Source organism: Anoplopoma fimbria, chromosome 17, assembly GCF_027596085.1.
Source record: "Anoplopoma fimbria isolate UVic2021 breed Golden Eagle Sablefish chromosome 17, Afim_UVic_2022, whole genome shotgun sequence".
Lineage (NCBI taxonomy): Eukaryota > Metazoa > Chordata > Actinopteri > Perciformes > Anoplopomatidae > Anoplopoma > Anoplopoma fimbria.
Genome location: NC_072465.1, coordinates 19,754,824 through 19,771,369, shown reverse-complemented (window position 1 = coordinate 19,771,369; position 16,546 = coordinate 19,754,824). Strand labels below are relative to the sequence as shown.

Genomic DNA, 16,546 nt, shown 5'->3' with positions numbered 1-16,546 from the left:
CACTCTGTCAGACTTTTCCTGTCGGATTTTCTTTCTCACAGTTTCAAGGTGTTAAGGTGAGAAATGCATGATGAGGTGCTAAGGGAACATTCCTTTACAAGTCCGTCTAAAGGAAACAATGAATCGAATGATGTTTTATACAAGGAGTCTGAATAAGAGTCTTTTTCTTGTGACCTCACTTTATTCTTCAGACATGAATGAGCACAGTTCCCGCAGTCACAGCATCTTCTTGATAAACATCAAACAAGAAAACGTGGAGACGGAGCTGAAGCTGTGTGGGAAGCTATACCTGGTCGACCTAGCTGGGAGTGAGAAGGTAGGACAACAGGGGAATTGTCTCTAAAAACATTAAAAGAACAATAGGGCTTTGCACTGAAATATACTAAACATTCAGTCAGCAGGATTTTGTAACGCTGGGACCAGACGTATTTCTCTGTCTGTTTTCAGACATCAAAGAATAAGATAATCAATGCAGCAAAGCTCTAAACTTTACCCTTAAAGCATTTTAATTTAAGCACTCACTTTATGGAACTGCACTCAATTTTCATTAAATTCTACATTATGAAGGATCTGTCTTAGAGGGCTTGGTTTAGCCCGTCGCTCTTGAATTATCAGGGTTAGTGTTTGCTCACTTTGAGGATGGAGACAAAAAAATGTTTTCTGAGAAATAATAAACTTTTTTCATCCTTACAGATAAGCTCTAAAAGGGGAGTTTTAGCCGAGATAGAGGTCAAATTGAGGGGAGCCACAAAGAATGAATTGTCCCTGTGTTTCAAGGCCTTCTAGGTGAAACTCTTAGTCAGCTCGCATCATCGCACCATCTATAAAACTATGTATCTCTAGCACAGGTCATGCTCTAAAAAGCAGACAGAAAATACATTTAGAGACAAGGCTGAACCTGATCCTTGGCTCCTGGCTGTAGTCTAGTGTTGAAGGTATTGATGCAAAATAAAGAATAGTGTGCATTTAGAGTACTAGATGACCAAAACGTTAATAAATGCTGATGCTGCATCTGTAAGTTCTTGATATTCCCTGGGGGTAAAAAACTTCTTAGACTGAAAGAACATATTATTGACTGAGCAGGACGCTGGTGCACGCTCCACAGAAGGCTTTGATAAAGCAACTAGCTCGTCTCTATAATTAAGCTCCTCATTATCTTGCTGTAAATAATTGTATCCCATGACGATTATGACACAATGTGGTGTGACTTTCCCTTTTTAAAGTATGTCTGGCATATACCGCCTCAAACACCTTCTCCTCTGATTTTAACAACTTACTAAACAATGCATAAATGCCTACTTTTTTTGTACAGGTCTGTAATTTAATTTGTTACTTTTGTTACCCAAAAAGAAATATCTGTAATTTTGCCTGTACATGACATTCACATTTTTGCATGCTCAACTGACCTTCTGTGCACTAATTAAAATAATCTCTTGGTTAAGCTGGCAATTCATTAGTATTGATTAATTAAAGTGTACCAACTGAACACACTGTCTGCATTTTCTCTATAATTAGTACAACATTACATAATTATTACCAGAAACCTTCTTATGAATTCATAGATACAAATCAATTTAGTTGTTAAACAAAACATCAGGACCTGTCAAATATAACATAGTAGGGAAATAAACGTGGTTTTCCCACTGACTTTTTTTATGCTAAACCATTTCCTCCTGTGTGTGTGTCTCTGTCAGGTCAGTAAGACGGGTGCAGAGGGAGCAGTGCTGGATGAGGCCAAGAACATCAACAAGTCTCTGTCGGCCCTGGGGAACGTCATCTCAGCCTTGGCTGAAGGAACGGTACAGTGGAGAAATTCTCTGCAGTCTTTCTCATCCATCTTATATAGGCCCATACTCCTACCTTAAAGGAATAGTTCGACATTTTCGGAAATATGCTTTTCAGAGAGCTAGATGAGAAGATCGAAACTGCTTAATCTTCTCATCTAATGTCAACCTGTTCCTTCAATTATATTTTCACATTACAGTTCACATTACATTACAGTTCCATAGTTGCCATGCACAAATATTGTAAAAACATTTGAAAAAACATTAGCAATAGAGGTAAAAACAAGGTTGTCACTGAACATAATTCTGGGTTTTGCAGAATCGCCCCATATTGTAATTCTTGTCTTGCAGTTGGATTGGATGAAAGTTGCAGTAACATGTTAGGTAGTCTGTCCCCGTCTTCCATGAACCATTATGCTGCTACAGCTGGTAACCTTTTTCCATATTTCACCTAATTTAACCAGCGTATTCAACCACTCGATGCATTCTGCCCACTCTATCCTCCTTTCGAGCTCCAACATCGTAATTAGAATATTCAGCATCTCTTGTTATATAACTCGGAAGGCTTAGGGAACTCCTCATAAACCGAATGAAAAAGCTCACAGACTGTAAATGCTTCACAAATCTTTACATAAAGCAACTGGCATTCATTTTTTATTCATCGAGCAAGGACACAGTCTTTTTGAAGGCGTTCCAGAGGTTAAAAGCGTAATATTGTGAATGATTCAGCAGATGGGAGAAAAACCTCTTCTTCCTTTGTTCTATCCTGATACTTACAACACATATATTTAGTTTTAAGAGGTAACTCAGGTGCATTGTGTTATACAGTTATTCGGAATGTCCTCCAAGCTCTTTTATTCACCTTCTGTCAGCCTTTTTTTAAGCCTTTCTTCCTTCCTCTCTTTATGTCTTTGTAGAAATCTCACGTGCCGTACCGTGACAGCAAAATGACTCGAATCTTACAGGACTCGCTTGGCGGGAACTGTCGCACCACCATGTTTATCTGTTGCTCTCCCTCCAGCTACAATGATGCAGAGACCAAATCCACCTTGATGTTTGGCCAACGGTAATGTGTTTCCATACTAAGGAGTCATGGGCTGCTGCACTATGCACGTCTGTCTTGCTCAGCTGCGGCTGTTGGGGGATGTTTTGCTGTTGAAATGTGTAAAACTCAGATATGCCGTTCACATATTGCTGACTCCAACTTTGCTTCTTTGGAGGAAGGGTTTGTGTGTGGTACCTGATCGTACTGGGAATGCTTAAAGAGTTTTTTTCGTTATCTTAAGGGTAAGCTGCACTTGTAGAAGCATAGATTTGGACTGCCTGCAAGCTATCTGCTCCTATTGCTCATGTTCCTCTCAAAGAAACTCAGATTGAAAGATCCTGAAGAAGCCTCCTTATCCATCTCCAGCCTTTTTCCTCTACCAATAAATTATTTGAATAGTGTCTGACACAAGAGGGTTGTTGGTTGAAATAAATAATGCATGACGGAGCAAAAGGAGTGACAGAATCCGCAGCAGATATTTGACTTAAATGAACAGAAGGCTTGGTCTCTTATCTGTCAGCCGCAGGACATATTTAACAACATGGTCGATCTCTTTCTTAAAATCAATATACTTCAAAAACTATGACATGATATTAAACAGATATTTGACAATCTGTATCAGGTGACGATGTTATAATGTACAGGTTTGTGTGGAATGTTCAGGTCTATGGTCTGACTGTGGATTTGGGTACACGGTGCATAAATAAGCCATCACTGCTTTGTTTAACATTAACTGAATTGTCCTCCTAATGTTTGAGTATCAGCATTTCACTATCCTAAATTCTGATGTGATGAGACAACTTAAGATAGTGCTGTTTGTTGCACTAATATCAAGGAATACATTAACAAGGACAACTGTGTTTTCTCACTGGAGTGTGAAATTAAGTGATAGCCACTGATGTGAAATTCACAGCCGGAGCTGAGTGCCCTGGCTGTAGCATCATGAATATTTCAACTCTGTGACACCACTCATTTGCATCATAATTGAGCAATGATTTGTAATCATACAGTAGTTTTATCCATTTATTAACTGTATGAGTGCTTCATGTTGATATGGTGAATATGTCTTAAGAGGTCAGAAGGGTTTTTACATTGTGAATTATTGCCTCAGTTTACCTCCCTCTACCTACATGCACCATCAAATACGCAGTTGGCAGAAACACAATTTGCATAGCAATTAATGAGATGCAAGCACATTTTCATTGAGCAGCCAGGGCTGAAATACCCTCGTTGACAGTTCCTGTGTTCTCTGCCATTCTCTTACACACTTTCTTTTTTCTCCCCCTCTTCTCTGTCTCTTTTCCTCTTTCACTGTTTCGCTTTGCATCCCTCCCATTAGAGCCAAGACCATTAGAAATACTGTATCAGTGAACCTGGAGCTCACAGCAGAGCAGTGGAAGAAGAAGTACGAAAAGGAGAAGGAGAAGAACAGGTTATTGAAGGAGACAGTTCAAAGACTGGAGACTGAGCTGAATCGCTGGAGGAATGGTAATACTCGTACTGATATCACGCTGGCAGCTCATAAATACATGGAAGACCTTAAGTCTTCTGCCAGAGAAGAACTGTGAAACGTGTTGCCCAGGCATTTAGACATTATCAGTACCTTGTGTAAAAGCTTATATTTTAGCCACAAAATCAGAGTGATGGTTGGTCGGTCAACCACTTTGGTCAAGACTGAAATATCTCAACTACTATGTGTGTGATTGCCGTACAATTTGGTGTACACATTCATGTCCAGCACAGGATGTTTTGTACTCCTTTCACTGTAGTGGACGCAGGGGATTTTTTTATTTGTCCAATACTTTCGTTTATGACCAAATATCTGCAAAACTCATGATATTACAGCTTATGGTCATCCTCAGCTGTAGTTAGGAAATTAAACTAAAATGGTGATGACGTTATCGCTTAGTTTAAAGCAGAGCTGGGCTTAAGTGCAGCCTCTCAGCTGCGAGAGTGACTGTAGACTTTATAATAATTAAATAATAGATAATGACACAAAAGGAATGCAATTAGGTCCAGATTTAAGAGAGTTATCATCAGCAAGGACACTTAGTAATTGCTTTAATGTTTGGTTAAATAAAGTTCAGCTTCCAGAATATTTATACTATTGTGTCATGGTCCCCTATATAAAGATCTCTACACATAGTTCTTGTTCCTTTTTCATGCATGGAAGAGCACTTACAATGGAGTGAAGAAGTTAGCAGCCAGCTTGCCTGCAGACATATTTTTCAGTCCACCTAAGTGCAAATTTAGCCTAATTTGATATCACCTGAATACATGCCAGTGGAGAGATGGGAGGATAGCAGCCAAACAGACTTGCTGGACTGGTGCCCAAACACTTAAAAACCCCTTCCTGGCTACTAATATTCAGACTTTTACACTTTGTATAATTGAATTCCCGTCTCATTATGCCGTAAGCAAGAAGCACTGGAGGCTTTATTTTTTATGTATCCTTATGTATTAGTAATCCTCACAGCGACAAGGGGCGAATCACTTCTACAGAGAAGTCATAACTTCTCCCATGTCTGCACACACGTACCTCTGTAAGTTCACATGCAAAAGATCAACACACATGAAGCACTGAACACATTTATCCAATCACCAGTACACACACACACACACACACACACACACACACACACACACACACACACACACACACACACACACACACACACACACACACACACACACACACACACACACACACACACACACACACACACACTTCTAGGCATCATCTCCTGCTGAGCTGTACGTCAACTCAAATGTCAGTGCACTCAATGGTAGTGATCGGTTGACATTCAAGCAGTGTAATGAATCCTGTCCGATGACTTCCTTGGAGAGCATTCTCTCGGCGCTAGACTGGAATAAAAAAAACGCTGTAACACGTCTTTATTGAACAGCTATCAGTGAAAATTATTCCTTTAACTGCTTCATCCTTTTCAGTTACTCTCCTTCTCTCTCTCTCTCTCTCTCTCTCTCTCTCACACACACACACACACACACACACACACACACACACACACACACACACACACACACACACACACACACACACACACACACACACACCTACACGCACACAAGCTCTCCCTCCACTATCTTCCCGAGTGTCTCTCTAACACTTTTAATTTCCTAATGTATCATTTTGACAACATCGTTGCCCCCATCCCCGCCATCTCTGCTTCCTGTATTGTTGCCTATCGCAGGCCAGAAACTCCCTGAGACGAACACCATTGACCTCCTTCTTGTACCGCATTGCTCAACTCTTAAGTCAAGGATGAACTTGTGAACAAGCATATCAAATTTTCTCTCTTTTCTGCATTTGACTGCTCCCCTTCTTTTCTTCTGAGCGAAAGCCAGACGCAAGACAATTTACATTTTAATTTGATAAAGGTCTGGTATGATATACTGCTGTTTTTAAAAGGAAGCTCATTCACGGCACAGAAATATCTCAAACCTGATATATAAATGTATTGTAAGGACCTATGCTGAAGATAAATCGACTCTTGCCTTTTTTATGCATTAATCCATAGTCGAGGATCTGCCAGAGATAGGAACAATATTTTGCCACTTGTCTTTAGGTGAGGATGTTGCTGTGTTAGAGCATCTGAGCCCAGAATCGGAGGACGTCCCCCTGGTGCCTCCTAAATCCGAGGAGCTGCTTCTTGACATCTGCAGTCCCTGCAGCCCTTGCTCCATTGCCTCCTCCATTGTGGTTCACATCTCTGAGGAGGAGCGGCAGAAGTATGAGCAAGAGATCCGCAAGCTTTACAAACAGCTGGATGAAAAGGTGAATGAATGGATGCCGCATTGGGAGCATTTCTGTTCATGAATGTAGAGATGTTTACACACAATGGATGTAATGGTATGCACACATGAATACAAAGAGCATCTCATACATGCATTATTCATATTAATGAATCCAGGATCAGACACATAGTAGTGACTAATGTTGTAACCCTCGGGAATAGATGTCATTGGAGAAATAGTAATGTTCTACACTGAAAAGCATTTAAGCTTTGATTTATTTAATACATAATCTATGGTCATGTATGCTGTGATACACGGCACTGCAGTGTATCATTTTCTGCTTTTATGAACAGATATTACATTTAATATGCACACTCAGTGGTGTATCAATTCAGTGCCACATTTTGTATTTCCATTACAATGCATTTGTTTTTTTCAGTCACATTAAAAGACTTGACATTTTTACTGCAGGCTTATCTAGGTGTGTTGCACAGACTGTACAGGGCAATCCATGGGGATGCATTTATTTCTTCCCCTCCTATGTGGTACACCAACTATAGTAGACCTGATGCAGGATATTCTGTTACATGTTATTTGCATTTAAAAACAACACGTACATGCTGCAATTTTTAAATTACATGTAGTGTTTCTGGTTGTAGGTAGCATTGAGAGAGGTTGCTTTTTGCCTTCAGGAGATGCATGATCGGTTGTCCACAGACCATCAAATAAATGTTTTTTAAATGCTGATTTAACATATACTAATATACATATACTTTTTTTTCATACTCCATATCTCTCATTTATGCAGTTCGTACAAGCTCAAAACGTATAGATGTTATTGGACATGGAACCCAAAGTACACAAAATGGCAATGTACATAGTATCTGTACTGTACAAGTTTGTGTCCTCCATAAAACTGTGAATGTACTGTTTCTATTCCACATGTATCTATGCTACTGAAGGATGATGAGATCAACCACCAGAGCCAGATGGTGGAGAAACTGAAGGAGCAGATGCTTGACCAGGAGGAGGTAAAATACTTTGGTTTTACATCCTTTTATCAGTTTGGTTAATCAGCTCACAGTAGGCTACAGTAGGCTGCATAGGTGATCAAAGGGTGGTATAGATTACCACAGGCATTGTATTCTATACCACCCTTTGAATAGAAGTCCTCTACGAGAGGTTTATTCCCTCGCCCTTGAGACGGATGAGAAAACACTTTTCAGGCGCCAGAAAGCACTTGGAGAAAATAAAGCTTTATTGTTTAATAATAAGTGTATTTGCATGTTAACAGCAGCTTAGAATAGAATGGGTTTCAGTGGCTGCTCATACAGTAATGAACGGAGGGAAGGATCAATACAAAGATTGATGCAAATTTCCCCGCTGCAGGACTAATAAAGGATTATCTTATCTTATCTTATCTTATCTTATCTTATCTTATCTTATCTTATCTTATCTTATCTTATCTTATCTTATGAAGGATTGAAGCATGATGTGCAAGAAGGGAAAGACCATTGTTGCCTATTTTAGTCGGCATGGCTAACATTGTAGCTGTTAAGCAAACAAACAAATGCTCTCTAATTATTTGATATGTGATGTAGAAAAAGGTTTACAGCTCTTTAACCACATAAATCTACAGCAAACGAGTTTGTCTGTCTGTATATGCTACTTGTGGGAAGAACTGCATTAAAGGACTCTATAACATGCAGTTACGAACAGTATTTACAGCATTCATAACAGTGGGGCTAAACGGCCTGAACCAAGCTTTTGCATGTAGCGCTCTGCCAAGTAAAAGTCTCCACATTTGCAAAATTGGTTAATTTATATCCTAAAATGGGCCTACTGTGGGTTGAGCTGAGATGATGGTAACTACCCAACCTTAGCTTTGTTTACAGTAACATAATTGTACATCCATTTGGCCAAACAGAAGCTGTATGTTACAGTTCAGGCACCCTGGGTAGAGCAAAATCTGCATTTAATGACATCCATCCAGTAAAATCGCCCACAGTGGGCTGCAGCAGTGCACATGCAAAAAAAACACCATGAAGGGAAAATTATGTCAGCTCTTACAGCTTCAAGTGGAAGTGTTTTTATCTGTAAAATCACAGCTGTTTTCAATAACAGTGTTTGTACACAGGCTTATCGGTTATTACCAAGAGAACAAGATAAATTCCAGAATTATGTTTTATTAAAACCCAGCAGCTCTGCCTTGTGAATAATGGAGAAACTGCTTGTTGTACACGAAGCTCTTTTAAATGAAATCTTTCTTTATTTGCAGTTTATATTAAGTTGTTAAACCTCTGTGTCCCTCAGCTTCTAGCATCATCCCGGGGTGACAGCGAGAGGGTGCAGTCGGAGCTCGGCAGGCTGCAGACTGAGAATGATTCTGCCAAGGCCGAGGTGAAGGAGGTCCTCCAGGCCCTGGAAGAGCTGGCAGTCAACTACGACCAGAGGAGTCTGGAGGTCGAGGAGAAGAGCGTTCAGAACAAACTGCTGGCTGAAGAGCTTGCAAAGAAAATGGTGGGTTTGGCTCTCTGGAGGCTCAGTTTCTTGAAATAGAGTTGAAAAAACATTTCTGCTCCTGTTAAAATTGCCAAACTTGGAAGGAGAGAAAGAAGGATAAAGAGAAAAATAAAAACATAGAGGAAGTAACAGAAAAGGATTAGTTAATAAAGGCATGAACATATGGTGCTGTGGAATTTATAGTAGGAAACCCCATTGAGAAAGAAAAGAGAAGCATTTAGGTGTAAGAGAATCTATCTATCTACCCATTTAAGTCCCCGTCTTTCAAGAATATATGTGGAACTACTGGCTCAAAATGCAATTTCAGAGATAATGGGAAATTAGAGAGCTCCCTGAAAGCAAAGATAAGAGAGAAAATTCTGATTAATTGTGCAGCCAGAAGACTTGAACAGCTGCATCTAAGAAAAAGAAAAGTATTAGAAAAAACACATGTATATAAAGGGTGGAAAGAGGAAAACATACTCCAGACATTAATCTAAAACATAATTTCACCAATATTGTTCAAATTACAGCCAGCACTGGAATTTCTTTAGCTCAACCCTGAATTCACTCTCAGACTCAGTCAATTTTATGCGACTTGGCTGGTTGTTTCGCACTATTTCCATAAATAAACAGTAAAAAAACAGATTCATGTAGGAGTCTAACTTTTGATTTGATTAAGGTCTGATTTCAAAGCAATCTCATAAAGTCACTCAAAAGCCGTGATTTTCACTGAATAGCTAGGACGGCATTCAATGTTGACAAAGAATAAATTGTAGTTCATTAGATTTGGCATAGTTTATCTGCAAAAGTCTGTGAAATGAATGATTAACGATATTCCACTTTAATAAAAACAATCCTTTCAGTGACTGTATATAGGACCAAACATATTCATGTCAGTTTTTGAGTCTAGAGAACTTAATGAAGCTTTTATCTCAGTTAGTTTCTTGGTGGTAGATTGTTGGGATCCTTCATGGACTTGTTATTTATTTTCTACCAAAGTTTGAACAGTTTGGGTTATTTTGCATTATAGATTTTTTCCCGTGTACTGGTTTCAAGTGGGCGGGGCTCAGTTGTATGTACTTCCGTGCACCAATCAGAGTTAAGTAACATTTGTATCAAAATCTGTTAAACATCCTAAAATCTGATTGTTGCTTACTTGGTCATAAATATTAAATGTTATTGAGAAATAATCAATTTCAATCCCAGTTTTCAGGTGCTTTAAAATGCTGAAAGAGTTAATCTGAGAAGCAGTTTTGAAACCGTACAAATCTACCTACACTGGGTATTGACGATCTTAAAGGTTTGTTTTTGACTGGACCCTTTGCACAGATAAAGAGACTATTGTCAGAGCTGGCCAGTCTTTAATGAAGTTATTGTGATTGACTCAGTGGACAGAGTGGACCATTATTCACATTCTCAAACCTCTTCAATATTTCATGCACCGTTTTACATGCCACCGTGTCTTCTCCTCCCTCTCTGTCTCTCTCTAAAGCTGGTCCAGAAAACGATAAAAGGAGCTGACAATGTAACTACTCACTGCATAATCTAGTTGGTATAAAGCCAGCTGAAACCTCCTTCTTTCCTTAGTCATATCACTTAGCACGCCTTCTCTATAGATGTTTTAGCCTGTTCTGCCCTGACCTCTCACCTCACACGACGTCTCCCCTCAGAGACGTCGCCTGGCAGACTGACAATATGTGAAACTGAATACAAGAAACCATGAAGACATTTTAAAGAAAACAACCTTATCCTAACCTCACATGGCCTTTTCCAGCTCCCTTCCCCATGACTCTTTATTACAAGTTCTCTATTTTCTGCATCCCAGCTGTTATGCTAATGTGCAGTGTTGCCGATTCAAATTTTTTCCATATCTACAGTAGAAATGGAGTGGCATTGACCTAGAAAAATGGTGCAATGGAGTACATTCATCACTGTCTTCACCCCAGTTTTTCTCCACAGCTGGCTTCATCTTGCTTTCAGTGTAGGCTCCTCTCTTCCTCTACAGGAGGCCAAGCCATCGCTCACTGTCGCTGCCATTCATCTGGTCTTTTTAAGCACCTTCTATCATCCCTCTGTCCACTTAAGCCCCTTTCTATCATTATGTTTAATTCCATTTATCATTCAACAAATCATCTCTTCTCTTCCGAATCTCTTCTTTAACTTCTACTTATTAATGGATGGATTTCAGTTAATTATTTACTACTTATTGTGCTAAATTAATGTTTTGACTGGAAAGTGATCACATACCTTGAAGTTAATGAAGGAGATGAAGATGGAGAGGCTATTAAAGGAGTTAATGTAACTGTATTTAGGAAGGTGGTAAATGTTTAACCACTTCCATTTTATTTTCTTCAGCCCTGTAGAGTTATCGATTGCACCCCAAATGATTTCATCATGTTCCAGCCATTGGGCCTACAATGGTACAGCCGCCTGCTGTAGAAAAAAAACGGAGCTCCATCATTCACATTCCCAGATCTTTTCATCCAGCGCCGATGCCATCAGACCCTATCTCAGTAGTTTATCTATTTGTAATTTAGTGGCTGTTCTGTTTTTGCTACTCGGATTTCATGAATGAGAATGAGGTTCGGGGGTTAATGTGGGTCTTGCAGCTGTGTGTGTGTGTTTGCAGGTTAAAATATTCTCAAACCCCCCCGTCTCTCAATCTTCTCCGACACAATTTTCTCTCCTGGTATTCTCCTCATCTGTCGTCTTCCTCTGTGTTCACTCCCTCATTTAATTCTTCTCCTCCATCAGGCTCAGCTCATGGCTTTAGAGGCGGAGCTGTCTCGTATCCAGGAAGTGAGCAGCCACCAAAGGAAACGCATCGCTGAGATCCTCAACGGGCTGATGAGGGACCTCAGTGAGTTCAGTATCATCGTTGGAAACAGGGACATCAAGCTGGTGAGTGAGATGGTGTCTGACACAATATGAGACATTTGATTTGGAAAAAGGGAATGCAGTTTTTTAATATTTGTTTCTGTTTCAAACTTCTCTACCCAAATGTTTGAATCCCCATATTCCCCCACAATCAAAGTCAAAAGAAACATTTAACTATTTACACACAACCAATGCAATTTACCAGAAAAAAAATCAGCACATCTTACTCTTTCCAGTGAACATGCCATCTCTTAGAATTAATTTCCATACTTTTAAAATCATATTTAAAAAGTAACCAAAAACCCAAATAATTTCAATCCTGTAAAACCAATTGAAAATAACAAAATATGGAGTGCCTGGCTAAGTCATGTAGCCTGTAAATAAACGGAAAAGAAAGCTGAGCAGACACAGGTAAGGGTTCAAACGTTCAAACTGTACAGCGATGTCAAATAAATATTTAATGTGTAAACACAGTAAAGCTTTATCACACATGCACTGAGTGAAACATTAAAACCTAAGACAGAGTGGAAAATGTCTAGTGCATAATTTTATGTTTCTCTCTACTTCAAACTGACATATTAGGTGCCTGTGGGGATTTAAGAATCTTGTTGAGCATTTAAAGAAATATCTGTGTGTTTCTATGTTCCAGCTGCAGAGCCATGCATTATGCATTAAAGTCAGTATTTGCATTTCCCTTGACTATCAAGATTTCAATATTTCACCTGGGGATAGGTAATAGGCATATCCACTGATATATCCTAGCTGTACATTTCAGAGCATCTGAGTCACGGCATCTGTAAAATGATGCGATTAACCTAATGGATGTGCCCACAACATGTCAGAAAGAGTCTCTAAGATGCCTACTTCGCTTTTTGACTTCCCAGCTGTCTTTAAAGCATCCTCACTCAATCTTCACTAAAAGTCTCCACTACTCTATTAACAACTCTCCTTCTCTCCACCTCATTTGTCTGCAGTCCGTGGAGATCACCGGTGCGATCGAGGAGGAGTTCACAGTGGCCCGCCTCTACATCAGTAAGATAAAGTCAGAGGTCAAGTCCATGGTGAAGCGCTGTCGCCACCTGGAGAACCTTCAGATGGAGTGTCATCGCAAGATGGAGGAGACGGGTAGAGAGCTGTCCTCATGTCACCTCCTTGTTTCACAGGTGAGGGATTCATGGAGGAACTGGCTGAAAACATCTGGTGAAAGAAAAAAGTTGCTAAATCTGTCAATCCCGTAGGAAATGTTGTTGTTGATTTGGAGAATTCAGAACAATATACACTGAAACTTCCCAGTGCAAAATATTTATTATAATTACAAATGATAGATTTACTTTTTCAAACTTCATCAGTCTAATTAACAGCAAACAAATACTTGAGTGGGCTTTTGTTTGATATAAATCACTCTGATGAAGAGCAATGTGCTCAAAATGTCACTCAACTGTTTGTGGCAACAGCACATCAGAGCCTTTTTAGTGTACAAACTTGATTCTTAAAGGATGCATGTTTAGATTTTTTTGTATTTATGTGGCTGCTCAAAGGCATCCTGTTGCGAGTTTTACTGTTATTGGCAGAAGATGAAACCGGCATCTGCCAAATACAGGGTTCTTGTTGGCTGTGGCAGGTAAAAATTACAGGTCATCTGCCTCCATGGCAGTAAGAAATTGCTTTTTAAAAACTATTCTTCTTAATATAAGGAAGACCTATGTTAAGAAATAGTCAAATATTGAGGTACATAATATATTCCATATTTCTACTGTCTGGTACCGATGACTCAGTGTTAACAATTCTAAAGCGTTTCACTTTTGAATTAAGTTCGCTAATGAATTATAGAGGACATATATATATATATTGAATGTAGATAATATCCATTTGAAAATGAGTACAAAGTACATTTTATCCTTGGTGTAAAGCGTTGTCTTGTAGAGGTCCTTTGCTCATCAGTATACTTTCTGCATCTGAGACGCTGTCTTCTGACTTTCAGCACGAGGCAAAGATCCGCTCTTTAACGGACTACATGCAAAGTGTGGAGCTGAAGAAGAGGAAGCTGGAGGACAACTACGACTCTCTGAGCGAGGAGCTGGCCAAACTCCAAGCTCAAGGTAGACTAATGTTATATATTATTCAGGTAAAAAAAACAAAAAAACAATAAAAATTGAAGTGCAACTGTAGCTTCTTCAATATATTCATCCAGTCAACAAACAAGACTAAAGGTCTACAGCCATTATAGGTTTTCATTTAGCACAGCAGTGCTTTCAGCTGAATGCTGATGTAAGCATGCTTACATACTCACAATGACAATGCTGATTTTTAAATCATGAAAGGTAAATCATGCTGACCATCCTAGTTTAGCCTGTTCGAATGCTAACATTTGCTTAAAAGCACTAAATACAAATTAGCCTATATCTGTTGATGATGGCTACGCTGTTAGTTTTGCAGGTCACAAACCAAAGAACTGGCCAAATGAAAGTTTTGACCTTGTGCTGAAGATAGATACAAATTGAAGGGGTCAGGATTTACTCCAAAGGGGAAATGAATGTGTGCACCAAATCCATCCAATAGTTAGGTATTTTATTCTGGACCAAAGCGATGGACTAAATGACTGACTTTGCGATCCTCAGAGCCGTGTCGCTAGTATTACTAAAGTGGTGATTTATGTACTGTATAATCATATTGTACTACTCTTAGAGATGTTGAAATACACAGTAAGGTTGAGGATGCAGCATATTTGTAAGAGTACATGAACCAAGCTTTTGAGGTGAAATCTAACAATCTAGCCAAGCCTGGGGTTCAAGGATCAATATTGAATAAACACAGTCATTGCAGTGCATATAAAATTTACAGGTACAGATTTGTAATAAAATATGTTCGCCCCCAGGCTCAGGTTGAGATATTTTATCAACGTGATCGAAATAACAAACCAGGAAGTGTCAACATTTATTCAGACTCTTAAGGGGAAGTAGGGAAATATCAATATGGTCAGACAAGCAAAACAACAGATTTGTGGTTGATAAATCATGCACAGTTTAAGGCTCCAGCTGCAAAATCCAATCAAAACTGTTCAAAACTGCTCAATAATTCCAAAAATACTGCAAGTTTAAAGTAGAACATTTATCCAATAGAAGCACACGTTTTTAAGATGACATTGTTCTAAAGGGATGGAAGTGATAAATAATGAGGTGCTTCTTACTCACTGCACAGTGAAGGACAATATGTAGATTGAGATACATTGTTAATCTTGCTTAATTGTTTACTTGAGATGCCAAAGTCAAGTAAAAGTTTAGTGTTTTGACACAGCAAAACAGAATCATGTCTAGACAAAGTAAAACACAAGAATAGACAGCAGATGTTCACCGCATTTCAGCTCCACCGAACTGGAACTTTGAGGAAGTGCTGTTAAAACAATTTGCTTCAGTGGAGAGTTTTAGTCTGTGCCAGAAGCCTTTCTGTCCTGTCAAGAAAAAGCAAAGGGTAAACACTGATGAACAGCTTCAGCTCCAAAACCTTTCACAGCACCAGCATGAATACATTAATCATACATTTGAAATGTACGCTAAGTCCATCTAACTGCAGATACTCCTAGGACACTGAGGCAATTGACAAATCAGGCCAAAGGCAATGTAAGTCATTATTCCTGAGTAGTCGCTTGGTGGATTTAAGGGCAGGTAAATCAATTTTGGCCCTGCTGCTCTACACTCGAGCTATGCTGTCCTTGAGTCAATACAGAAGTAGATAAATACAATGTGCTGCAGGTCGTGTTGACCACCTAGCCTGGTGCGAGGAAGAGAGCTCTGTGATCGAATCATCATACACCAGGAACAACAGTGAGTTAACATCAGACCAACGTGACACTATAGATGTCACTTTCAATAATAGATATTATTACACCCGAGGCATGGCTAAGATCACGCTGACCTTGCTGTCAACATGAAGCAGCGGTACTGCTGTGCTGTCAAACTCGGGTCACTTTCACCTCTTTAATCTACATGTGTAGATTAAAGAGGTGTGTCTTTTATCTGCCTGCCTTTCTCTTCATTTTCTGCCATTCTCTTAAATGTGTGTGTTTTGTTTTAGAGAGAATGGCAAAGGTGACCAGCCGGGAGAATCACTCGCCTGCCCCGGATTCCTGTGATATAAAGGTAACCATGACTACAGTGAGAGCAACGTAGTTTAATGACCTTTTCTCACACCGCCTCAGCACTCAGCTAACTGCAGGTGTGATGTGTTTGTGTGCATTTGTGTGTGAGCGCATACTGTGTCTATGTTTGTACATCAGATCATGATTGTTAACCAGGCCAGATACATGCCACTCACATGTCTGCATTATAAATCTGAAGCTGGAGTCAACAGCCAGTTTGTTTAGTTTAGCATAGAGTAACACTGGAAACGGTTAGCCGGGCTCAGTCCAAATGTCACAACGTTGTAGTGAAAAATTAAAAACAATTCTGTTTAGGAGGGAGGGTTATCTGTCCGACTATTTATTTGTTTGGAAGAGTAACTTCTGGAAGTCTTTGCTGGTTGCCTAGCAACTGGTCCCAGCCAAGAAATATTCCCAAACATAACCACCTGTAAAATGGAATTT

General features: G+C 39.5%; 1 protein-coding gene across 2 annotated transcripts in view; it reads left to right on the top strand.

The window, feature by feature from the left end:
* Positions 1–16,546, top strand: part of kif5ab (kinesin family member 5A, b) — a 54,682-nt gene that overhangs the window by 23,451 nt on the left and 14,685 nt on the right. Inside the window, exons 8-18 of one of the 2 annotated variants that reach the window (XM_054616909.1) lie at positions 192–316; positions 1,695–1,799; positions 2,702–2,850; positions 4,169–4,317; positions 6,417–6,625; positions 7,548–7,616; positions 8,899–9,105; positions 11,845–11,991; positions 12,942–13,130; positions 13,949–14,076; positions 16,061–16,103. In XM_054616909.1, coding sequence (XP_054472884.1) covers positions 192–316; positions 1,695–1,799; positions 2,702–2,850; positions 4,169–4,317; positions 6,417–6,625; positions 7,548–7,616; positions 8,899–9,105; positions 11,845–11,991; positions 12,942–13,130; positions 13,949–14,076; positions 16,061–16,103 — 1,520 coding nt within the window. Of the gene's footprint in view, positions 1–191; positions 317–1,694; positions 1,800–2,701; positions 2,851–4,168; positions 4,318–6,416; positions 6,626–7,547; positions 7,617–8,898; positions 9,106–11,844; positions 11,992–12,941; positions 13,131–13,948; positions 14,077–16,038; positions 16,104–16,546 lie in introns of both variants that reach the window. The other variant, XM_054616910.1, reaches the window with a different exon arrangement.